Genomic DNA, 26,982 nt, shown 5'->3' with positions numbered 1-26,982 from the left:
GCACACGGAACGCCGTTTACCTTCCCGCTGGTAAGCGGTACCTATTTATCTACTTGCACCCGGGGGTGCTTTCGAACTGCTAGGTTGGCAGGCGCTGGGACCGAGCAGCGGGAGCGCACCCCGCCGCGGGGATTCGAACCACCGACCTTTCGATCGGCAAGCCCTAGGCGCTGAGGCTTTTACCCACAGCGCCACCCACGTCCCTGTTTTATGTAGCAATACATTAAACACATAAGACATGATAAGTGCCCAGATGTTTATGCACAGGAGAGCTATGTGATATGCATTTCTTCAAGAAAACTGGGACAGCCTACTTGTGTTTTCTTGTTATTTTCTGACAGATTAACCAATTCGTTACTGGCAAAGGATTCTGTTGTGTTAGGCTGGGATGGGAGACCTTTTTCAGCTTGAGGGACCCATTCCCTCATGGAGAACCTTTCATGAACCAGAGGCAGACATGGTTAAAGGCAAAAGTAGGTGGAGCAGTTTCAGATATCTGAAGAAGTGTGCATGCACATGAAAGCTTATACCAAGAACAAACTTAGTTGGTATATAAGGTGCTACTGGACATACATATATATGTTTCGACTGCTTCAGACCAACATGCCTACCTACCTGAATCTAGTATTTTTACAACTTGTTTTTGTCAGTTGTGAAGTGTCAACATGGCCCTTTTTTCTTCATTTCACACAACTTAACTACTAGAAACTATAAAAAGCAGAGATATTGACCTAGTGAAATGAATACACAGAGATTTTTTTGTATTTCTTTTGAAAGGTTTTATGACTAGAATGCATAGAATACCAGTTCGTACGAGCTATAAATATAAAAAATAAAACAGCAGTGGGATGCCAGAGATGTAGGAAACCTTTGCGACACCTCTGTACCCAGCAGCTCTAGCGGTTTCAAGTGCTTACTCATTCCTGCCACAATTGTTACAGTGCCCAGTTTTGAAGCCAGATGGTCCATATTTCCTGTGGCAGAGCTCTTGGCAATGGTAATGGCTGTTGCAGCCAATGCCGCCTAGAGCTCTCAGCTTTTTATTGTGTATTGCTGCTGCCTCCTTCTGTGGGTATGGCCAGGCTCTTGGGATGCATGAATGCTGATGCCTTCAGACATGAGGCAAACATTTCCAAAGGGATTTGAGTGATACAAGAAAGAATCCTGCTTTAGTAAATGGGAATCATCTGTGGGCTTCATGGGAATCAGATTTACAGCATAATCATCACAATAATGTGCTAAAAACTTTTTATAAAGACGTAATATGAGGAGAAAGGGAGGAAATGAGTTACACGTAACATGAAGTGGCCACGCAGCACCTCTTGACAGTGGTTGTCAACATATCGGTTGGTCTTAAGATCATTGTGTTATAGCCAACAAAGTTCCAGTGTGAGTAGACCTGTTGAATTTAATGGATGTGACTAGTTTCAATAGGTCTGCTCTGAGAGATTTATTTTAAAAATTAATAAATCACTTCATAGACTGAAACCTTCAAGTGTGCATGCGGAAGTCCTGAATGAGTGGGTCTTTCTCTGAAGAAGACAGCTTCTTTTTTCCCTTTCACACACAAAGCAGTTTAATCACTTGAAGTTTATGAGGAAGTGATCTGCAAGGGAAACTCAGTGCTCAGACCAGATTCTGCTGCCAGCCAGGCCACATGCAACTAATTACCCACATCAGCTTAGCCTTCTCATTTACAAATCACTGCTTGTTTGCTCTTTCTTTTTATTTTTACTGTATTTATTGCACACTTATACCCCACTGTTTCTATGAAGAGATCAGAGTAGGGTTCCGAGCCGTTTGCCAGGCCAAGCCTGCTTAGCTGGAACAATAGAATCATTATTGTATGCCTATGTTCATTTTCTAGGCTTTAGTGCATTGAGTTTTAAGAAGAGCAATTAAGGAAAGATGAAAAAATACAATCTCAGCAAAACTGTGTTACTTCATCTTCTGAGTCTGCTGGAAAAAACAAACCCCAAACCCAAATATGTTGATCCTAAGAGGAGTTAAAAACCATAGGGGCATTCTCTGGTAAATATAGATTCTGGCAGTTTCTCAAAATAAACCCTGGAGAGATTTATAACACAGATCGCTCCAATGTAATCGCATTCCCAGATAACAGTGTCTTATGCTTTCTGTAGTAGCAGAAACAATGAGGGTTACACAGGATTCTCTCAAACTATAGATGAAGTGGAAAGCCTGTGTCTCTCCATTTCAAACTGCAGGGGGGGGCGGGGTTGACTGATGAAAGCTTATACCCCTTACAGAAAAAAATATTTTTTACACTCAGAAAAATGTCATGTCAGGGAGAAGACTAGACAAGTATGGCTAGGACATTTATGCATGGCATCAATTTTTCTATGTGAGATGGGAATTGTGAATGTCTTCATAATCTGGTGTGGTACAGTCCAGATGCATATTTACCATTTCATTGCTATTTTTTATCATTGATCTCTCTCTCTCTCTCTCTCTCTCTCTCTCTCTCTCTCTCACACACACACACACACACACACACACACACACTCCATCTCAGTAATTTATTAACAAGAAAGTTTTCAAACTCTACAGAAAGGACAAGCCCAAAGGACTTTGCTGGTGTCCAAGACCTGCTAATTTTCTATTTTATCATATATACCTTGGTTTTAAACAGCTTAGTTCTCAAACGTTTTAGCTCCTGAACACCACATACCCAGAAGTGACTGTTCCGGGTTGCGAACTATTTTCGGAAGCTAAACGTCTGACAGGGCTTCCACGGCTTCCAATTGGCTGCAGGAGCTTACTTCAGCCAATCAGAAGCCACGCTTTGGTTTCCAAATGTTTTGGAAGTCGAATGGACATCCGGAATGGATTCCGTTTGACTTCCAAGGTATGACTGTACCAACTTAACAGAAACTACTCTTGTTTAAACTAGAATGATTTACCTTTGCGTATAGACATCTATTCCTGTATGCTACAATATCACAATTCTACCCCCTCTTTCATTGCAGTTGTTATAGAAAACCATTTGCTGTGCAGCATTTAGAACATATTCTACTTATTGCTTTCGAAGCTGGATCCTTAAGCTGGTGAAAACCTGGAGCACTTTGAGTTTAAGCTGTTTTATCCTATTGAAATCAGTGGTTATACACTGGCTCCTTTCCAAGTCCTCTTTTGTAGCAACTGGATTTGAACCAACTCCGGAGACTATTTCATTCCCTACAGATATTGCCATTTCAAATATACCCTGCTCCTCCTCATGAAATAGCTGAAGGCCAAGGGGTTTAAATTTTTGTTTGTGTTTTGATCTGAGGAAGGCGCTGTGCACATTCCACAAGGAGAAGTAATGTCTAGGATTCATTAAACCATTCAGTGAAGCTGACCAACGGTATTGAGCAAGAGAGGGAAATGATATAGAAATGTTACCAAATCCAGCTTGCATGCTATTAGCAGAGGTGCATGTGCCGGGCAGCCACTGGGAATTCTGCCAGAGTCTGATGCAAGTATATAATGGGGCCAGTGGAACTCCCACAGTCCAACATTCCACCCTGCTTGTGGTTTTGCTTCCTGTATGCTGAAGTGCTGGCTTCTGTTGCAGCCTGAAGTTCATTTCCCAATTTTGGCTTTTAAGTGTGTAAACATTCCCAATTTCAGATTTCTCTGGCAATTAGTGTGCCTTGGTTCAGCTTTCTGGTGGTGTGGAACAGTCTCTTTCAACATGCCCCCCCCCCCAGATGCTGCTGGATTCCAATTCCCATCTTTCCCAGCCAGCGTAGCCAATGGTTAGGGATGTTGGGAGTTGTAGTCCATAATATCTGGAAGGTTACCAGGTCAGGGAAGACTGCTGCAGAACTACCTTAACCACAGTGAATACACTTGGTGTTCTCTCTTTCGAGGAAGAGGTAGGCAATGGTTCCCTTTTGTTAATTTTGTATGTGTCATGGTGGGTAGTAGTCATGCTGTTCAGCTTTGTGGGGCTGTGGCAATCATTTGTGACACATTCAGAGTTTCTGTTATGAAGAAGCATTGCATTGCACATTTTCTCAGTAATTGAGGTTCCTTGAAGTATATACCTAATGCAATTTTCTAAGAAATGTGGAAATCTGCTAAGAATTTTGATGGCATTATGAATGCGTTCTTGAAGATCCAGCATGTTTAGATATAATAGTTTTTCTGTCTGGTGGTTATTATTATTACCAAAGTAAACCATACATTGACATTTCTCTTTCCTCCTTATTTCATAACATTTCTTTTCATAGATCAAAATCCACATGAGTGCTTAAATACGGGATCCCATGTGCCCAGCAATAAATTTGTACACCTCCCTCTTATCATCTGCCCTGATGAAATCGCACAACTTATTTTTTAAAAGCAGTTGTGGGGGCAGAGAAGAGCTGTTGAGCATGGTCTTAAAAACTGTGTGCAAGTGGGCACACAGATGACACATGGGTGTTCAATACGCTGCATAATCTTATCCTCTACTTTTCAGAAAATGGGGGGACGTACTTTCCAGAAGTAAAACGCAATCCAGGAAAATACATACAATGTTGTCCTGATGCTGTTAAAAAGTGGCTGAGAAGACTCAAGGACAGTGGAAAGATTTTGCTATTGATTACCAGTTCTCACAGTGACTACTGCAGGCTTTTATGTGAACACGCCTTAGGGTAAGTAGAATGCTTCCATCATTTGTTGTTTTCATTTAGACTTTATCTTGCAGATAGCAGGAAAAAAAGTAATGAAAAAAGTAAGAAATGGGCATCTGATGATTTAATGCTGAGTACATTTGTATCTTGGGACGCGGGTGGCGCTGTGGGTAAAAGCCTCAGCGCCTAGGGCTTGCCGATCGAAAGGTCGGCGGTTCGAATCCCCGCGGCGGGGTGCGCTCCCGCTGCTCGGTCCCAGCGCCTGCCAACCTAGCAGTTCGAAAGCACCCCCGGGTGCAAGTAGATAAATAGGTACCGCTTACCAGCGGGAAGGTAAACGGCGTTCCGTGTGCTGCGCTGGCTCGCCAGATGCAGCTTTGTCACGCTGGCCACGTGACCCGGAAGTGTCTCCGGACAGCGCTGGCCCCCGGCCTATAGATGTGAGATGGGCGCACAAACCCCAGAGTCTGTCAAGACTGGCCTGTTCGGGCAGGGGTACCTTTTCCTTTACCTTTACCTTTACATTTGTATCTTAAATTGTGACCAAAAATCATAGGGGGCCGGTTCACCCATTGCACTTTTAATGACGGCCAAAATTATTGAGATGGAGGCGATAGAGGAGCAACCTCCCACTATCTGTTTTTATTTTACTTGCTGAAATGCAGCCATAAGTGCCATGGAGTGGAGGAAGAGGGAGATATTTCACCCATGCCCCATGGGCCATTTATGATGTTGTTGTTCAAAATCTGGTGTTTTTCTTCACACAGAGGAAAATATACAGATACACCAACCCCTCCACATACATTTATTTTAGCCGATTTCTAGTGTCTGACAGATGTAGTTTGGGGTGAGGTGGGGGACTCCTGAGCTTCCCTTGGATTCCTTTTCCTTCCTGACTATCAAAAGCAGCCAGTTCTGGATTATCAATCTGGATCTCCATGGTGCTTGGTGCCATACTGAGGGAAGGTGTGGTTCCAGCCACCCTAAAGGAGAGGCAGTTTTTCAACCCCTTTTAAAGAAACTAATCTGGATCCAGCATATTGAATAATTACTATCCAGTGTCAAAGTAGCCATTCTTGTGAAGGGTGCTGGAGCAGGAAGTGGTGTTCCAGCTCCAGGCAGTTTTGGATAGCGCTGATTATTTGGAGCCAGCCCACTCCAAACTTCAGCTTGCTTTTGGGATTGGAATTGCCATAGCCATCCTGGCAAACCACCTTCTCCAGGAAAGGACACAGGAGAGCAGCCCTGTTGATTATTTTGGACATTCCAGTGGCTTTTGATACCATCAGCTATTCATGTGTTTTATTTATATTAAACAAATAAACATACGGCTTTATAACCCAGTCCTATATGCAAGTAAGCACAATTTAATCCAATTAGTTGTACATTGAGTAGTGGGCAGGAGATTGCAGCCTAAGTGAACAACAGCATGCTAAATCTAGATGTGTTGAACTGGTTTGCTAGCTTCCATTGCAACTTCCAATTAAATTCATGAGTAGATTCAACTGGAAAATATTAAACTGGAAAGGTGAAGGGTGGGGGAAAGTCAGCATTTTCCTTGCTTTTCCTTTTAATACAGTAAATGGATTCACACAGAACTTATTTCTTTTCTCCTCTAGTTTTGAATTTTTGCACTCAGAATACTGTATTCTTTAAATCTTTTCCAGATGCTTCCTTTCTTCAGTCCTCTGCAGACATTCATTGTGCATATACAATGTGGGGGAATGAACAGGGTCATGGTGTCAGATATCGTCCTGACCTATGTGCATACTAATTATCTGATTATGAATATTATATATCATAATAAGATTGTGCTACATTGTCATGCTGACCATGAACAAATCTAGAAAATAGAACAGACACCAAGTTGAACCTCAGAACAAGGACATTACTGCACTTTTTGCAGTTAGTTTAGACATACTTTCCTTAGCCAACAAACACATCTCTCTGTTTTAAACCATATTTCCAGTGTCGCTGGAATGAAAGTTTAATTTGTTGACCCTTGGACAGGATATTTTGCATATCTCTGTAAAGAATATGTAAAGTTTTTGTGTGTGTGTCAACGTTTCTTCATTAATAATAGGACCTAAGGAATAATAGGACTCTACACTGGAGTTTAGCTGTTGAATGCAATCCATAAAATCTGAGAGAGATGTATGTTCAGTTTAAATAAAGCGCATAACTGTCATTGATTTCAGTGTGGGGTTTAAGTGAGTATAACTTTCCCTGGATTGTGCCCAAGGTATATAAACGCTACCATTTGCTTATATCTCATATTATTAAAATGTATTGTCAAGTATTTGCCTACTTCAGCACTCAATATTTTTCAGATTTGATTACCTGACTAAAAGTATTATATATCATAAGCATTTCACATATGGAGTTAATTTTAGGGATTAAATTATTTATTTTTAGTCAGAATAAGAACTTTAGTCATTTCTGATGCTTGTAAAACTCATTTGTCTGCTTGTTCTTATATTACCTTCACATTTGATTAGCAATCAAAACTCATGGGGATTTTTTTCAGGAGTATGGCAAACACGATCTAGTGTTGCAATGAAGGTGTATTTCATAAATTTCTTATGTAAATTATATTCTCATGCATATAGAAAACAGAAATTATTCCTAAAGAAATAATTATGAAACCCTAACCACAAAAACCCACCCCTAATTCAGGTGTCGGCATGTCTTAATTAGTTGAGCTTCTTTATACTAGGGCAAATATCTATTTAATGCCTTAAAATGCATTTTTATTGTTTTGTTTTTTATCATTGTCATAGGAATGATTTTGAAGACCTTTTTGACATTGTAATCACAAACGCCCTCAAACCAGGTTTCTTCTCTCAGCCACCAGATCAAAGACCTTTCCGAACACTTGGTAAGCTTGAATAATATTTAAACTTTTAAGCCACTTTGATAAACAAGAACACATTGAGCAGATTGCAAATAACATACAGTTACATACATAATCCGTTCCGGAAGACCGTTTGACTTCTGAAACATTCAAAAACCGAGGCGCAAAGGGCTGGAGAAAATTGAAAAACACGCAGCGGAAGCCATTTGACTTCTGAGGCATGTTCAGAAATGGAAGCATCTACTTCCGGGCTTTTGGCGTTCGGCTTCCAAAACATTTGGCTTCCAAGACGCTCGAAAACCGAGGTAGCACTGTATTTAATTGCATAAAAATAAACAAATTCAAGCCTGACAGGCAGAATATTCCAAATCAGGCTTCCTCAACCTCGGCCCTCCAGATGTTTTGAGACTACAATTCCCAGCACCCCTGACCACTGGTCCTGCTAGCTAGGGATCATGGGAGTTGTAGGCCAAAAACATCTGGAGGGCCGAGGTTGAGGAAGCCTGTTCCAAATCATAGGCACCATCACTAAAAGGACTCTGTGTCAGGTATGTTGTGGTGTTATGAACAGAATGGTGTTGGTATACTCTGGTGACTACAAGCCATTTCACACAACACACAAAAACAAACTCTGGTGAGTGTGCTTTAAAGAGGGAAATGCAGCCCATCACTGTTCTATGATGAGTGTCATTATATGATATATGTGTTTGCAAATGCATTCTTGTTGCCATAAGCAGTTTTTTTCCTGTAAATCTTTATATACACCTCCAAAAATGGAATGTATGAAGAGCCCCTGGAAATATAAATAATTGCCCTAACCCTAACCCCACTTATCTTGGAATAAGCCCCATTGAATTCAGTAGCACTGAGATACGGTTACGATTGCACTGTATTTTGAAAAAGATGACTGGCATTTTAAAGGAAAGTAGGATCAGTGCTCCCCAATGAAGCATTTTCCCCCTAATTTTGTTGAAATTAGCTGAGTACGCAATCAGAGTTGGAAACCAACTCTCATAGCAAGCTGTCCACTTCATCTTGCTTCACTATGCGTTTCTAAATCAGGTGCACTGCTCTACCTTTCTACTAAGCCAGGGGTAGGCAACATGGCACCCTCCATGGTTGCACTACAACTCCAGTCAGCCCTGTGAATAGTCAAGAACAATGGCATTTGTAGTCCAACATCACCTGGAGAACACCCCTGCACAAAGAAATATTTATTGGGGTTTCTTTACATGGGTTTAAGTGGCCATTCTCTGAAACACCTTCAACAAATGACATGCCACTTTTGCAGAGAAAGTTTTCATTTCACATGCTTTCCCTCTTAGACTCTCTATCTTTTAATAAGCTTTTAACAGTTGTCATAAAACAATAGATAAATGGAAAACAATTGGCAAGTGGAAAACCACATAAATATTAGGTAGATGGAAAACCAAGAAATAAGATACTAAAATAAATGTCTCAAGTTTGGAATCTGATATGCCCCGTGGCTGTTAAAAGCTGCTATTTACTAGGACTGTGTACAAAGGACAGGGATCTAGTTTCTGTGAGATTTAGCAACAAGTGAAGGAGCTATTGTCATGCACAAATCTGTGCTTAATATCATCCTGACATTGTGACTGGTATAGGGACAGACATGTCAATTTCAGTTTCTCTTTTCCCCATTTTTTTCCTATCGTAAATTCAGTTCTCCATACTTCTGCAGCAATTTGCTAATGTTTTTATATTATGTTCACAATGTATGTGTTTTCGTGTGCATTGATTGGAGAAATGAGAAGAGCTGATTTCAAAGGATAGCTAGCTGTGTTTTTGGTTCACATATTGGTTTGACATAAGTGTGAATTAGGTAGCTTCTTACTAAAAGGCAAGCAAAATCTTATTTCTCCCCACATCCCTATACTAAAGGTAACGGTACCCCGACTGTTGGTCCAGTCACGGACGACTCTGGGGTTGTGGAATTCATCTCACTCTATAGGCCGAGGGAGCCGGTGTTCATCCACAGACAGCTTCCGGGTCATGTGGCCAGCATGACTAAGCCGCTTCTAGCGAACCAGAGCAGCGCACAGAAATGCCGTTTACCTTCCCACCGGAGCGGTACCTATTTATCTACTTGCACTTTGACGTGCTTTCAAACTGCTAGGTGGACAGGAGCTGGGATTGAGCAACGGGAGCTCACCCCATCACAGGGATTCAAACCGCGGACCTCCCGATTGGCAAGCCCTAGGATCTGTGGTTTAGACCACAGCGCCACCTGCGTCTCTCCTATACTGGTATGACATAATTTCATATAGCCTGTATGGAGTTCAAGCTTGATAGGATTCTAGGAATCTAGAAATAAATAGTCCTGAATTTAATTTACATACAGCCCCTTCAAGGTGGGGATTTATTGTGGGACAAGAATGCAGACATGATACAGGCTCCTTTTCTCAGAGACAATACATTTCCTTCTCTAAGAGACACAGATGGGAGGGTTAAATACCATCAGCCTAAGCACAATTTTCCCAATCAAATTGGAAGCACCTCTCCTGGAAGCCGCATTAAAGGATTGGGCTTTTTAATCATCATATCAATCACAGATTTCCCAGAGTGACATGTAGTTTTTGCTGTTATAAACAGATGGTAATAAGCATTTCAATCAGCCATTTGTATTTGCTTTAGGTTTTTCCCCATAGAGGAAACAGTATCTGGAATATGCGTGTAATTTTAGATCAGGAAAATTGTAGAGTTAAATGCCTCCAGGTTCTCTGTGCTTCCCTGGACAAATGATTATCCTCTCGCTGGTGTGCATTTAATGAAGAAAAAATCAGAAAAATCACAGATTTCCAGGCTTAGTATGTAGTATGACCCTAATTTTCTACTAGAGAGAGATTACTCTAGGGCAGGGAAGTAAGTTTATCATGTGTATAAGAAGAAATCAGCATCTTTCCTCTCTCCCTGTCTTGGCCACATGCACACCACGGTGCACTGATCATTATGCAGAATGGGTTTCCTATGTGTGCCTTTCACAGATGCAACTGATTGTGCTCCTGGGGAAAATTTATTCTTAAGTTTCTTGTTGGCCAAGATCCCTAGGAAGAGAGCAGCAGCTAGATGAGGGCATGGAAGGCGCACAAACAGCCACAGTGCTGTGGTGTCCACAGGAGGAGGGGAGGATAGGAAAGTATGAGAGTGACATTGAGAGTCATTCCTTTGTGCAAGGGCTCACCACATGGAAGGTGGGGAAGATCAAGTAGGGATCTTGTCTTGGGTATTTACCTTATTATTAGCCATTTATTTTTGTATGTCTCTGTGTGTGTGGGCGCGTGGCCACAGGAAATTGGGGAAATGAAAACCCTTGATAGAGAGTACTAGTCTGAACTGAAGTTCACTGACGGTTGTTAATCTAACTCCAAATATCCCATAATGAACCAGAGGGGGGAAAATGCTGTCATAAGCAGACAGCCTGTGTTCCGCCAAGCAGGAAATCAGAGAGTTGCCCATTGCCTTCTTTATGCAAAATTATTTTTACAACATTTCTCATTGAAAGATGAAGTCCTGCAAGTAGGAAACAGGGGTAAGCAAGATGTTGCAGATGGCTGCAAATGAAATAAACAAACCGTATGTTATGGGAGGGAGGGTGTGTACATACAGGAGAACACACAGTAACTGGGTTAACTGTGAGACAAACTGCCTCCCAACTTCAAATATGGTGATCAATCAGGTTCGGAGCATAGGCAAAACAATACATTGCATAAAAAAATACCTATACCCAGAGTTGTTTTATGGGCTATAAGTCCACCCTACACAACATTCTAAATATCTAGACTTCCCATTTCTGTAGACCCTAGCAGGCAGCTACATCAGGTTTATTGAGTCTCTGGAAAGGTGCCATACATACTGTGTGGGCCACATTTGGTTTAGAGGGTTATGGTTGTACAAAATTCCTATCAAGTAAAAAGCAGTGCAAAAAAAATAAGTAGATCACTGTGCGCAGAGTTCCCTTTTTTCTTTTTTTGAATTCCCCTAGCATTCCTCCTCATACCCTAGGGGATTACTTCTGAATCGGGAAGTGAATCTGAGAGGAAGTAAACACTATATCTGGTGTGTTTTTTCTGCCTTTCAAAGACTGAAAAATTACCAAAGAGCAACAGCAGAACAGCCAGAGTAATTTCTTTTAGCCAAGAACAGAGTTTCCTTTGTTTGTTGAAAATGAGTAGAGAAATTGGTCACAAACTATTGTTAGCTGTATAATAGCAGATTTCTTCTGTAAACTTTAGAACTACAGACAGTGTGTGTTCCCCCATTTACATGCATTCCACTCATGCGTGATCACATTTACACGTGTCACTGTGAAATATGTAAATAAATGATTTGAACCAGGAAACGGAGACAAAACAGCACAAAGAGAACTGGAGAGTGGGGGAAACAGCTTGCACCACCACTCCAAGTGCAGTGGTACCTTGGGTTACAGACGCTTTAGGTTACAGACTCCACTAAACCAGAAATAGTACCTCGGGTTAAGAACTTTGCTTCAGGATGAGAACAGAAATTGTGCAGCGACAGCAGGAGGCCCCATTAGCTAAAGTGGTACCTCAGGTTAAGAACAGTTTCAGGTTAAGAACGGACCTCTGGAATGAATTAAGTTCTTAACCCGAGGTACCACTGTATATCATTGCCCCAACTCCCTAACCCTCCTTGTCTTTCTTCTTCCTGGCCAGCGGAGCTGTTGCATGGAGGGTGCTCCATTCCTCTGGCCGTCCCTCCCTTCCTTGCTCATTCATATCAGTTTTGTTCCTTGGGCAGGATCCGAGAGTCCATCCACCCTCCTATCAGCCTTGCCCTCTCTCTCATCGCCCCACAAGCAGGCAGCAACATTATTTACTCGGGGGGGGGGGACTAGAGAAAAGGAAACAGTCTCCAGCATCTTCCAAGATGATCAGGGTGAGAGCCTAGAGGCCCTGCTGCGACACTGGGCGCAAGGAGCCACCTGGCCACCAACACCCTAACCCCAGGCTCAACTTTCCAGTCACCAGAGGCAGACAGGTTACATACGAAGAAGAGTGCATTGTCACCCAGGAAAGGCAGGCAGATGGGTGAGATCTGTCAAGAGAGATCTGCTTCCCAGCCTCTCTCAACAACGCCCTCCCTATATATGTGATTTCTCCTATATGCGTGAAGTCTGGGAATGTAAACCTCGCATAAGTGGGGGAACACCTGAACAAATACGGGATACTGTCTTTTGATTCCTAGTGGCTGACAGAGGTTTAGTCCAGAAGTGAAAACTTTGTGATGATTAGGGTTGTAGTTCAGCAACATCTGAAGGGCCAGAGTTTAGCAACCCCTGATATAAAGCAATACAAATGTATTTAAATTAACTTGCAATCCAACATCAAGTTGGTATAGAAATAAGCTGCACTACTTCCCTTTTCTGTGGGGTGAGAAGATTAGCTTGTTTACCTCTCAATCCAACACAAGCAATGGGGAGTTCATTCATCATTCCCAACAAATATTTTGGTTAAATGCACAGGATGATTTAAAGAGTTTGGGAAATGATGGCTGTAATGCATAAACCATTTCAAGTGTTGGATAACTAGACGTCAGAATTGGAACTGTTGCTGAAATTCATTAAGTTGGACACTGGACTCAATGCTTCCAAAAGACGCCTCAGATTTCTTCTTTTACTTTTGTTTAGATTCAGGCAGCAAATGCTAAAGGTCAAAAACCTCAGAATGCATGACAGTTCATTTTCATGTTTGACACTTGTTTCATCAGTTTTTCCTTGTAGAGTTTTTCACCAGTATAGCATTAGTGTAAATTCTGATGCACTTGGCCTTGTGCTTTTCCCCTCAAAGTACCAATATTTCTCTCTCTCTAAGTTGATTCTTCATAATATTTAACTGATTATTCGAAAGTAGGATAGGGCCATCATAATTTACAGAGTCTTCCATGTGGTATTATAGCTCCTTCACACTTCTTACATGGATATCATTGCTATGTAGGAAATTGTATCTGTATTTTGCACACACTTGTATACAATGAAATCAGGCATGTTTATTTCTGACTGATTGACTGATGAGTAATTTCTGTGATTCATTTTTCTATAAAGTACCAGAAGTGGTGTACAAATATGAAATATAGCATAATGGTGAACACTCAATTAGATAAAATTAAAACCAGAAGACAATGAAGTTAAGAAGCCATTGGAAAAGGCTCTCCACTTAGTCATTCCAGGAATTACATTAGAAAATTAGTTCTCTTCCAGAAGGTTAAATATTGAATTTAAAGAGCATTATACAAAACTTAGCAGTATTATACATATCTAAGGCTAACTAATATGTTTAGAATACAGTGGTACCTCGGGTTAAGTACTTAATTCGTTCCGGAGGTCCGTTCTTAACCTGAAACTGTTCTTAACCTGAAGCACCACTTTAGCTAATGGGGCCTCCTGCTGCCGCCGTGCCACCGGAGCATGATTTCTGTTCTCATCCTGAAGCAAAGTTCTTAATCCGAGATACAATTTCTGGGTTAGCGGAGTCTGTAACCTGAAACGTATGTAACCCGAGGTACCACTGTAGTATGTATTGGAGCACTATGGTAGAAGCTGATTTTTTTCTGCATATTTTGGTGGAACTGTTGTACTATAGAGACATTCTGAACAAATATAAATATGAAACTTATTCAGTTAATTTGTATCATTACAGACACATGGAGCGTTGTAATCTATAGTATGTTAATGGCTGAAAAAATAATGGCTTCTATGAAGTGGGAAAAACAAAAACTACCATTGATAGCATTATGTAATGCTCATGAATAAAAGCACAGCTACTGTTCATAAACATTTAGGAAAGGAAAATGCTATGCAATTATTTATAGCTCTTAGATCTCCCATTCCAGCATACCTGCTTGCCTGTCAACTTTTCAGCATGGTTGGAAACCTCAGTTGGCTGTGGGTTTCCACAGAAAAAAGGATATATGCACATATGATAAGGGACGTAAAGCATACTTGCAAATGTCATACATGGCAATATCTGTGAAGGAATTCATTTTGTGTGTAGCATTCCTGAATGACTACTTTGTCCAATCCAAAATTGTATTCAGGAGAGTGATTGATGTGGGTGAGTAAATATCCTTAGGAGCAAACCATTACAATAGTTGTTAAAGAACCATCCACAACCCATAGACCCTAGATCAAAGGAGAGCAGCAGTAGCTTATCAATGTCTTGTCTTGATATTGAAAATAAGCTTTGCTGCAGCACTTGAGCTCTTAGTGTCAATGCATTAAATATATAAATCATTCTGTCAGGGACTTGAATTCACTTAGTTAGATTAATGCAAAGATTGGTTAGGTTTCACTAGAAAAAAGTTACTGTTTATTTATTGAAAACCTTTAAGGCAGTTGAGTAAGGTCATTCTCAGGAATTTTATTGGCATGCTTTAAGTAATCTGAACAGATAGAAAATGCTGGGAATTTGGAGCAGTCATTCCAGGCCTGATCCTCTGCACTGTAGTGGTGCAGCCCTATTTTTGCACAATAGCACAGGAAGTGATCGGACCATGACAAGGGAGGAGCTTGCACATGTTGCTGCATGGTGAATTTCTGTCTGTCGGAATTACCAGATGACTCCAACAACCTTGTAGGATGATAGTCATGAGTAGCCTCTGACCATTTGCCTAGGGCTACTCCTCTGCAGCATTAGGGACACGGGTGGTGCTGTGGGTTAAACCACAGAGCCTAGGACTTGCTGATCAGAAGGTCGGCGATTCGAATCCCTGTGATGGGGTGAGCTCCCGTTGCTCAGTCCCAGATCCTGCGAACCTAGCAGTTTGAAAGCACGTCAAGTGCAAGTAGATAAATAGGTACCGCTCTGGCGGGAAGGTAAACAGCGTTTCCGTGCGCTGCTCTGGTTCTCCAGAAGCGGCTTGGTCATGCTGGCCACATGACCCGGAAGCTGTACACCAGCTCCCTCGGCCAATAAAGCGAGATGAGCGCTGCGACCCCAGCGCTCGGTCACGACTGGACTGCAGCAGCGTGCAAATCCATGCAGTATTAACACTGCTGAGGCTGAGGTGCTGCTGTAGAGATGCAGGATTCCTGCATCAGCCACAAGCACTCGCAGGGGTCAGCAACCTATTTCAGCCATGGGCCGGTCCACCGTCCCTCAGACCATGTGGTGGGCCGGACTATATGGGGGGGAAGAGAACGAATTCCTATGCCCCACAAATAACCCAGAGATGCATTTCAAATAAAAGGACACATTCTACTCATGCAAAAACATGCTGATTCCCAGACCGCCCATGGGCTGAATTAAGAAGACGATTGGGCCTCATCTGGCCCAAGGGCCTTAGTTTGCCTACCCCAGCACTAGAGAGTGCCCTGGTCACCTCAGATATCTTGACATGAGAGGGCTGTGAGGGAACCAAGCTGATTGGGGTAAGAGTGGTGGGTGAAAAAATGTGACAGCATTGGGCTTGGACAGGAGTGATGTCACTGTTGAACCTGGCAATGAGGGCAACACTGATAGGCCAGGGAAGAGTGAGAAGCAGCTACAGCATCACAGAAGCAAATGAGTTGCAGGTGCAGGAATCAATGGGTAGAGTCAGGGCTCCGGAGGGAAGTTGGCTCCTCGGCACAACCCACTGAGCCCCCTGGGAATGCTGGGAGAGGGACAAATGAAGGCAATTAGGACATTTCCAGTAGCAGGCTGGGCTTTTTCTAGCCACCAGCATATTCCCAGGATTTGCAAGGCTGAGAAGCATCTGCAAGGGAGTATGTTGTGGAGAAAGTGTAGAGGGTGTGTAGGGAACTGAGCTTGCTGATAAAGCCCCTTTTCCATTTTTCTGGTCTCTGTTCTAGTTCTTTTCTTTTCAGAGGTTGAGGAATTTACTCTCATCATTTGCCAGCCTTCCATATTCTATTGCACAATGGACTCTTTTTAGCTTCATTTTTGTTCCAGCTTATTTTTATTTTGCTATTTATTTAGTTATTAATTTTTTATACTGCCCTTCATCCGAGGATCACAGGGCTGTTTAAAATACGAAAACACAAACATACATAACATAGTAACAAAAACAATAACCCTTCACACACACACACACACACCATTTGAAAGGCCATAAATTGTTTGATGTTAAAAAGCAATCCTGAAGGTGTAAGTTCCTATGCTTAGTAACAAATAATTGGTTTTTAAAATTAGAAGCCATATAATTCTGGTGGACTATTGTTTGTCAACCTCCAAAGTAATAAGGAAAACTGACCTCTGGGTGGGTCACTGAGTATCCATCTGTAGAACTTGAAAAGGCAGCTGCTTTATATTTTTGTATTATATTCAGGGCCTAAGATCCCCATTCAGAAATCTAAACACCAAAAGTACTGGGCAAAGCTTCCACCGTAAAGACACAGGGAACCTGTCCATCTGCTCTGCTTTGAAATTAAATGCTGCATTTGGCATTAAAGCGATATGGAAGCTATGCAAAATCCATTTCAAAGGAAACCAGTGCTGCTTCCTCCAGAGAGTAGACAGACATAATATTCCTTTTGTTGAGGGTTGAAAAGGTTTTCAGCGCATCCGGCCAAATGCACCTAAAATAAATGTTCCACTGTGGAAATAATGGACTTCCCAGTTGAAGATGCTGCACTATCAAATATCCATTTTAATAAATTTCAGGATTTGTTTAGAAATCAGATTACATTAGTGTTAGTAGCAAAGTGTACTGTGTTAATGAATGAATGTGAACTCTTCAGCAACTCCAATTCTAGTGCCACATACACCTAACACTTTCAAACCTTTTAGTACTCTAGGGCAACCTAATTATATCTATATCTATCTATCTATTTATCTATCATCTATCTATCTCTCTATCTCTATTGAACGGGAAATCAGATCAGGGCTCTGTGGAAAGCAGTTTATTCCTTTCCCCCATGCCATAAGCCCAATTTAAAAAAATTCTTTCCAGAACTGCTATTTGCTATTGAAGGAAATTACTAATAGGGCCATGGGAAATAGCAGGCTTGGGGGATGCAATTTTTGTATGGTCATAAGAACATAGCATGAGGAGAGTTCACCCACCCACCCACCCACCCACCCACTTGCACTGCAGTCTTGATACTTGATTCCCATGCCTGCTGTTTTGCCTTTGTTTTGTTTTCAATACACTTTAAATGTATCCATGCATTTAGCATAATGTATCACTTGCCCCAAATATATACATAGAGCAAACCTAGGTTTGTTGCTCTCTCGTATGTGATACGATCCTTAGCAAATCCTTGGTGTGTGTGTCTGCATGCAGAATAGTTACGTGACTGGGAAGGTAGCTAATGACATCATCTACTTCCTACCAAAGTGGTTGGCAATGGGAATGTTGTGTCAAAATGAACAGATTTAGTAGTATGCTGAAAAATATGCTAAAGATTTGCCAGTCAGACCAAACTGCTTATTATAGAAGTACGGCAGGAAATGAGTATTTATGATGATGTTGTTGTTGTTTTTAAAAACCCTAATGGGTATGGAAAATATTGTATGTGAGGTGATAGTGAGGACACATTCTTTCACTAAAAAAAAATTAAAAATTACGAGGACAAAATTTGATAGGGATAGCATTTGGGAACTCCTTTTTTTGTAAAGAAGCAAGTCTCTCCCCCCCCCCCCCGCTTTCCTTATTGCAGTTTACTGTAAATATTAGATGATGTGTCATAGTTCCTAAAACACAATTACATCATTTTTACAGCTAGTAGTGGGATTTGTGAAACGGGACTTGGAGCAATTAATGAGAGAACTAAAAATGAAGGGTTTTGCGTACTACATTCCTTGCAGATTCAAGCTTGGCAGCAACTGCCAAAAAGCTTCCTTTAGACATAGTTTCCATGCAGCTATGCATGCTGGTTTTCATTAAAAGCTTCACTGTTCATTTGTGTGTTCTTTTTTTAAAAAAAGCTCAGGTTGTTGGGTTTTTTTTTACTAGGGTTAGTCCTTAAAATAAACTGTTTTTCACAGGAAACACATTCTGCTTTTTATTACCATTAATATCAAGTCAGTTATTTTAAGCATGTTATAATTAGTTCTAAGACTTTCTGGTGATTAATGTAACCCATAAGACAGAGAGAGCATCATATTTCGGCAGTGATCTAAGTATAGGGATTAGGAAAGGTTAAACTGTTGCCTATAACTCACAGTGGTTGTCTTCTATACTAGTCTACTGAGGAACAACACCGAACTGATTTTGACTGAACCCACAGTTAACCTGTAGTGTGTAGACTGACTATATACTAAAGGCTAGATCCATGCTCCTGTGTTGGACTGGTTTAGTGTGGTTTGTGAGCTGCTAAAGAATTATTATTATTAATAATAATAATAATAGTTCAGACTAAAATAAATTTGTAAAATGTGAGAAAGAATTCATTCTGCAAAGCAAGGTAGCTAAATTATTAATCTGTTGAGTGATATTCATACCATTGGGTTGGATCCAGGCTTAATAATGCCTAGAGTAGACCCAGTGTACTCATGATTCAACCCTTATTCTAGATCAGGCATCCCCAAACTCAGACCTCCAGCTGTTTTGGGACTACAACTCCCATCATCCCTAGCTAACAGGACTAGTGGTCAGGGATGATGGGAATTGTAGTCCCCAAACATCTGGAGAGCTGAGTTTGGGGTTGCCTGTTCTAGATTCAACTGTCATATTCAATTAGTCATCCAAGCTATGTGAAAGGAGGAAGTTACTCTTAAATCCATTTAGTTTCACATCTTCATTGACAGCCACACTTTGAGCTTCATTTCGGTATGGGATTTGGAACCTGTGGCCCTCCAGATACTGTTTGATTCCCAACTCTTATCAGCCCTATCCAGCACTGCCAATGGTCAGGGATGATGTGAATTGTTGTCTAGTCTGGAAGGCCACAAGGCTCTACAACCCTTGTTTTCACATTCATACATAGTGTTAACCATAGTTAAAGAAGGTAGGCATTGTGTTAAGCATTATGTCTGCACAGGGCCACAAAGTTTACACAAAATAGTTTTCTTTTTCTGCCTTTCTCCCCTGTGGATGTGCCCACGCAAAGTTGTCAGTGCATACATGGGTAGCTTTTTCCAGGTACCAGCTTGTGCTCCTTTGTAGAAACTTGAGCTATTTCAGTTTTATGCCTCTGAAATCTACCTCATGTTTCCTAGCCACTCTAGCAGGTGGTGCTTCATGGCATATATTTGAGCTGTGTGCTGCCCCCGCCCCTCAAATGCTACCGTATTTTTCGCTCTATAACACGCACCCGACCATAACACGCACGTAGTTTTTAGAGGAGGAAAATCCGTAGGCATGCCACCCGCAGGCATTCCCTCCATAACACGCACAGACATTTCCCCTTACTTTTTAGGAGGAAAAAAGTGAGTGTTATGGTTCAAAAAATACGGTACTTCCCTGTGCACCATGAGTTCTGTTAACCAGATGTCTGTTGTGGGCATGTGCATGGGCATTTGTTTACTTGTGGTGAGGAGGAGGAGGAGGAAGAGGAAGAGGAGGAAGAGGAGGAAGAAGAAGAAGAAGAAGAAGAAGAAGAAGAAGAAGAAGAAGAAGAAGAAACTGTTTGCTGTATATTATAGGGCTGAAATATATTGCTGTATTTCTTTGGGCATAAATTTTGTGCTTTTACGTCCTGTTGATTTCACTTGGAAATGTTCCTCTTCCACCAGGTCTTTGGCTGATTAATATTCAACAGCCTTTTAAATGTGTCTGTGGGAAGGGGAGGTTATTGTTTTGCTGTATTGTTTCATTTTATTTATTTTCATGTTTTTCCTGTATTTTATAATGTGAACCACACTGAGATGTTATGATGAAGGGTGGTATATAAATCTAATAAATAAAATAAAAACTAAAAAACTAAGAAATAAATAAATAAATAATTATTTGTACCCCGCCCATCTGGCTGGGCTTCCCCAGCCACTCTGGGCGGCTTCCAACAAAGATTAAAATACATTAAAATGTCACACACTAAAAACTTCCCTGAACAGGGCTGCCTTCAGATGTCTTCTAAATGTCAGGTAGTTCTTTATTTCTTTGACATCTGATGGGAGGGCATTCCACAGGGCAGGTGCCACTACCGAGAAGGCCCTCTGCCTAGTTCCCTGTAGCTTTGCTTCTCGCAGTGAGGGAACCGCCAGAAGGCCCTCAGTGCTGGACCTCAGTGTCCGGGCAGAACGATGCGGGTAGAGGCACTCCTTCAGGTATACTGTCCCGAGGCCATTTAGGGCTTTAAAGGTCAGCACCAACACTTTGAATTGTGCTTGGAAATGTACTGGGAGCCAATGTAGGTCTTTCTGGACCAGTGTTATGTGTTCTCAGCGGCCGCTCCCAGTCACCAGTCTAGCTCCCGCATTCTGGATTAGTTGTAGTTTCCAGGTCACCTTCAAAGGTAGTCCCATGTAGAGCACATTGCAGTAGTCCAAGCAAAAGATAACTAGAGCATGCACCACTCTGGTGAGACAGTCCGAGGGCAGGTAGGGTCTCAGCCTGCATACCAGATTGGAGCTGGTAGACAGCTACCCTGGATACAGAATTGACCTGCGCCTTCATGGACAGCTGTGAGTCCAAAATGACTCCCAGGCTGCACACCTGGTCCTTCAGGGGCACAGTTACCTCATTCAGGACCAGCGAGTCCTCTACACCAGCCCACCCCCTGTCCCCCGCAAGAACAGTACTTCTGTCTTGTAAGGATTCAACCTCAGTCCATTAGCCTCAATCCATTAGCCACCATCCAGAAGAAGAAGAAAAGAAGAAGAAGAAGAAGAAGAAGAAGAAGAAGAAGAAGAAGAAGAAGGAGTAGTAGTAGTAGTAGTAGTAGTAGTAGTAGTATCTGCAGGCCAGAAAACATAAAGGCTGTTATGCGTGTGCATGCAGGTATTAGTTTACCTGTACATGAACATCTTTAATTCTCTTTTTGAAATATAAGTTTTTTGTCTACAAGATTTGCACATAAGATCAGTCAAAAGTTTCTAGTGCCAGTATTCTAAAAGTCCTAGGTTGTATAGAAACTAATGAATATAACTGCGGGCTTTTACAGATGGTCACTGTGATTTGGCATGGGCAGAAGGACAAATCAGCATTTTTAGGAATTGTTTTATTATAAAACCTTTGAAGAAACTGCATATAATAACATTCTGTTTTTAAGGACATGCCATCCTTTTGAAATATGAGGTTTATCTGTCTGCTCTGCTATCTTGAAGCGAGTGTTTGGCAGCCCTTTTCAACAAAATAACAATAGCAAGGCAACAATTGCCTTTCTTATTAACTTTGTTGAACTTTGTTGTTTCCTACAACAAAGTGTTTTAAAATAGAATTATATTAATAGAACAAAGAAGAACCATCAGAAGGAACCAATGCTTTTGAACCAAACTAAGAAATAAACCAAGAAATGATGAGTTAAGAATAACACAACTTTCTTTGTCCGTATTGCTGATGATTTGCTAATGCGAAAAAGCACAAAAGGAAAAGAGTCTTTCTGCATGAATAAAAGACAATAAAGCATCTGTTCTAACTTTGAATTTCCTTTCTTTTTGTCCAAGTTATGAAACATCTCAAATAAATATTTTGTCTACAAGTAATCTTTTATCATTAAAAAAAATGCTACTGTGTAAATGAATTCTTAGTAGAACCACTCTTGTGAAAGCATTAACACAGACCACATGTTGGAAACCTGGCATGCCCCTGAAGGGAATTGAAACCATTTCATTTTTTCTTCCTTGTACACAGTGTAAATGTGTGCATAGCGGAACATGTGAAAGTGCTTGTGAAGCAGATTGTTAAGACAAGAAGGGAGATCATCTACCTATTGCCTGGTGGAATGGATTCTGTGCCAGGGTATGCTTTGTGTGAATAAGAACTTGATAGTGCATTCCTACATATGTACCGTATATGCAGAAATTGCTCCCAGTTAATTCCTTGAAACTTACTTCTAGGCAAGTGTGTATACGATTGCAGCCTGAATTTGTGCTTTTAGTTTAGCCTTTGTATTGCTAAGCCAGAAGCATAGGAAGTAGTCTGACAAAAGCAGAAACACATGATTCCCCACCTAGAGTACAACCGTGCAGTTTATAGAACCTGCACAGATCCCTCATCTGCCAAATAGCTTCAAACCCCTGTTATTCTTGGCTCCATATCTGACACATCTCAGGCCTGTTCTATGGATGTGCTCTTGGGAGAGCATCCACCTACAGACTTATATTGTAAGATACACAATACGAAAATGAGGCTGCCATTCGCAGCAAGTTGCAGCTTGCAGCATTGTTACCTGAAAAAATAAAGTGTTTGGAAGCATTGTTAAGATGAATGGTTTCTAGTCTTGTTTTGTATTCATGTGTATCTGTTAGCTCCACAGAGTGGGCTACCTTATAATTTTGTCATTATAATGAGCAGATAGCATCTGAGTGATAATTCTCTATTAATGCATTGTTTAAACCTGGTCCCTTTGGGGTGAGATGTGTGAAGCTGCAGCATAGAGGAAGAAGGGCCCTTATTGTCCTAGTAGGCTGCTACTTGATTCTTCCCCTCCAGCCAATCTTTTAGTTCCTCCTGACATGGCTCCATGGGTCTCTCTCCATAGCTGTGTCTGCCTGTTAGTCTGCACATCTGCCCTCCAGGCTCTCTGACTGCCCTGCTTCCTTCCCATTCTGCCCTTCTCTTTATCCTCCCCCCCCCCATCTTGTCAGTCCTTTCCCTCTAGTCCATTTTGCCACTGCTTTGACTAACTGGACATGAACCTGCTACGACTTACCGAGTCCTTCCATTGCTCCAACCTGGCAATAGTCCCAGTCGTGCTATTGGCTTTCATCTTTTTCTCTTCACATGTGCACTTGCTGTAACCCAGTACTAACCTCTTACATGATGTTTTGTAAAGGACAAAATACAAATAACTACCATGTAGAGTTTATCCTCTTTCAAGAAAGAAAGAAAGAAAGAAAGAAAGAAAGAAAGAAAGAAAGAAGGAAAGACTGCTGGTTCCTTCACTGGCCAATCTTCATGCAACATCACAAGCTTCTGCATGAGCCATTTACATTTTTGGAAAATACCATCATACAGCAGCCCTTATTTTGTTTTCAATGAAGAATTTTTTAAAAGGCAATGGCTCAAGCAGAATGAAGGGTCTCTCTGAGATAAATTGCACAATCAGTCAAGTTGTTGAGGTTGTTGGCAGTGGCGGGGCTACCTGCTCTGGCCCCAGGAGTGGCGTACATCCAGGGGCGTGGCTGGCACATGCCCCAGGGGGCATGGCGCGTGTCGGAGGGGTGTGCAGCAAGCGGTGCATGTCCCAGGGTGTGAGTGGCGAGTGTCCCAGGGTGTGCGGCAAGTGCCAAGTGTTCCGGGGGGCGAGGGTGGCCGCAGTGTCACCCTCCCGGGATGACACCTGGGGTGGCCCGCTCCCCTTGCCCCCACCTTCATCCGCCAATGGTTGTTGGTGACTCCCAAGAATGGGAAGCAATGAGGAAAGGCATTGTGTTGGTTACGATGTAGAAATCACTCAGTAACAGTCCCAAAGCTATGCCTGGTCAACATTTCTCTGTAGCAGTTCTTCCAGAAGAGTGGTTGGTTTCATTGTGTCTTTGCTAAAACAGGTAAATTTGCTTTGTTCCTTCAGAGAATGACGAGGAACAAGAGGCCCTCTTATCCCTGGACAAACCTGGCTGGTACTCCCAAGGTAATGCGACCCATTTGTATGAGTTGCTGAAGAAGATGACTGGCAAACTAGAACCAAAGGTATTTAGAAAAATGAAGATTAAGTAAAATAACAGGCCATCGTTTTGTGCAGCTGCTTTCTCAACATCAGCCTGAATTCAGTGTATTAGTGCAACTGATCAACTTTTCAGAGGCAGCAGAGTTGATAACTTACAACAGTGGTAGCAGTGTAATATATGAATTGGTCAGGAGCAGGACACAAAAAGAAAATTTTACCATACATCTTGACTCTGCCATAGATTATCAGGCTTTATTATAAATATTAATGCTTACTAGCAATGCATCAATATTTGTGGCCAGGTAAAAAACAACCCAGAGACATGTGTGACATTCAACTTAAATAACCTTTGAAAAAAGCTTGCTTTTTTCCCCCTTATGAGTGAAACTGGGGAATGTTTTATATCAAACCTTTAAACTTTGGTGGGCCAAAGAAAATTGCCTTTCAGACTGCATGCTGACCATCAGCAAGATTAGCTGGTAGCATGATATGATAATTAACAGTGTTTGTTCTTTATTCTGTATTTTTCTTGGATTTTAACTGCATAATCTCTACAAAGCCCACCTGGGCACATAAAGAGGAAAACCTGGGATTGATGTGACTTGTTTTTCCAATAAAAGTTCACATATAAGCTTCCTTTATCCTAATTTAGTGACTAATTTCCCTCTGCCTGATGCTCCAAAAATGCCAGTAGCCATTGCCAAACTCTCCTGTCCCATGTAGAAGCCACCTCATAACAATCTACTGTAGTTTTGGGGTGGGAATGGGAGGAGGGTGGAGAGAAATATCTATTGCACTTCAATGCCTTTTATTTGGCTGTTTTGGAACTCTTCTGTGCTTCATTGTGCCTTTTCACTGCATGCAGAATGCAACTGTCTTGCTGCTTCCCTTTCAGGTTGTTTACTTTGGGGACAGCATGCACTCAGATATTTTCTCAGCCCATCACTATAGTAACTGGGAGACTGTCCTCATCTTAGAGGAGCTTCAAGGGGACCCTGCTATGGTGCCTACAGAGACAGAGTCCGAACCCGTAGAGAAGAAAGGAAAGTATGAGGTAAGGATGCTAAATATCCAGGTTCCATGTAATCCCAGCCCCACCTATTTTAAATTCAAAACATCATAACTTTATGATCTGTGCATGCATTCAGATATAAGTACAGCAGAATTCTGTGACAATACTAAACTTAGGTAGGTAGCTGTGTTGGTCTTACGCAGTCGAAATAATTTTAATTTTTTTTTAAAAAAAATAGCCTAGTAGCACCTTAGAGACCAACTAAGTTTGTTCTACGAGCTTTCGAAAGCTCATACCTAGAACAAACTTAGTTGGTCTCTAAGGTGCTACTAGACTTTTATTTTTTATTTTTTTTAGTGCTAAACTTCTTATCTAGAAATACTTTGAAGGCTAATTCAGCAGGATTAGTTGTGACAGAATGTCAATAGGAATGTGTCTAAAAATGCACATTCCAAAGCACATCCCACTTAAAACAATGCAGTGCATATTGGTGGTGTCTGTGTTCAGTTGTGCTTTCATACGTGTTTGGATATGCATCACGTTTATGCATTTTACATACATATCTCCTTAGCTCCTTTAGCTGAAAACCCATGTTTCAGCTCACAAACATTTATTTGGCCAGAAATGATAACCCCCAGTACAAATTACTACGTTTCCCATTTTCTTTGTTTTTGTTGATCACTGCTACATTTATAGTTGTATTAATCTTCACCAAGAAAAAAATCCCGTTGTTTTTCCTCTTGATCGTTATTAAATCTGTCAATATATTCACCTTCACTGGGTGCACAATCCACCAGGAAATTCTAATAGAGAAGCTGGCAATAACTAGAAACGAAGTACCGTATTTTTCGCTCTATAACACACAGATTTTTTCTCCTAAAAAGGAAGGGGAAATGTCTGTGCGTGTTATGCAGCGAATGTGTGGTCCCTGGAGCCGAAAAATGAGGCAAAAATCAAACCGCGCTTCAGGGAGAAGGGAAGCCTGAAGAGAGGAAGTGGCAGCTTTCCTGCATTCTGCCTCAGGGTCTTACTGCCCGCCCTCTCTGTTTCGTTACTGTGTTTGCTCAAATGGAACAAAGAGCAGGGGAAGCCCCTCCCCTCCAGGCAAGTAGAGGGGAAAGCAGAGCGTCCGTCCTTCTATCCTCTCCCTGCTCCAGAGGAACAATGTTTGTGAAGGGAAGAGAGATTACAGGTTCGGCTTAAAATTCTGATTTGACTTCCTGCTTTTTGTTTTTGGAGACACACAGCATTCAAATATGCTTTCTTCCATTTAAAGAGGGAGAGAGAGAGAGAGAGAGAGCACGCTGGCTGGCTTGTGTGGGTGGGTGGGGGGAAACTTTTGCCTTCCTTTCCTCACGTTATAGCCCTCTCCTGCATTCTTAGCCTTCTGTGTTTTTCCTTCCCTCCCCACTTAAAATGTGGTTACAAAGCATGGATCCACATGGATCCTCAGGATCTTTGCATTGGGTCACCCCAAATTCACCATCAGAGCACACAGCATGTCCATGGCTACAGCCTGCCCCCCCCAAAAAAAAAATCACGCACCCACTGTTGCCTGGGGCTGCAATGGTGCAAAAACATGGTTACAAAGCATGGATCCACATGGATCCTCAGGATCTTTGCATTGGGTCAGCCAAAATTCCCCATCAGAGCACATAGCATGTCCATGACTACAGCCTGTCCCCCCCAAAAAAAATCACGCACCCACTGTTGCCTGGGGCTGCAATGGTGCAAAAACGTGGTTAAAAAGTATGGGTCCACATGGATCCTCAGGATCTTTGCATTGGGTCAGCCAAAATTCACCATC

The 26,982-nt window shown here is 41.7% G+C and overlaps 1 protein-coding gene across 1 annotated transcript in view; it reads left to right on the top strand.

Moving 5' to 3' along the window:
* Positions 1–26,982, top strand: part of LOC309529048 (dermatan-sulfate epimerase) — a 146,140-nt gene that overhangs the window by 59,527 nt on the left and 59,631 nt on the right. Inside the window, exons 7-10 of the mRNA XM_082216743.1 lie at positions 4,466–4,640; positions 7,400–7,497; positions 24,068–24,186; positions 25,059–25,217. Of these exons, the coding sequence (XP_082072869.1) occupies positions 4,466–4,640; positions 7,400–7,497; positions 24,068–24,186; positions 25,059–25,217 (551 nt within the window). The remainder of the gene's footprint in view (positions 1–4,465; positions 4,641–7,399; positions 7,498–24,067; positions 24,187–25,058; positions 25,218–26,982) is intronic.

The sequence above is a fragment of the Podarcis vaucheri genome (genome assembly GCF_965113315.1).
Source record: "Podarcis vaucheri genome assembly, chromosome: 3".
In the NCBI taxonomy this organism is placed as follows: domain Eukaryota; kingdom Metazoa; phylum Chordata; class Lepidosauria; order Squamata; family Lacertidae; genus Podarcis; species Podarcis vaucheri.
The sequence above is the reverse complement of the archived record's forward strand: the minus strand, read 5'-3'. Positions and strand labels throughout refer to the sequence as shown.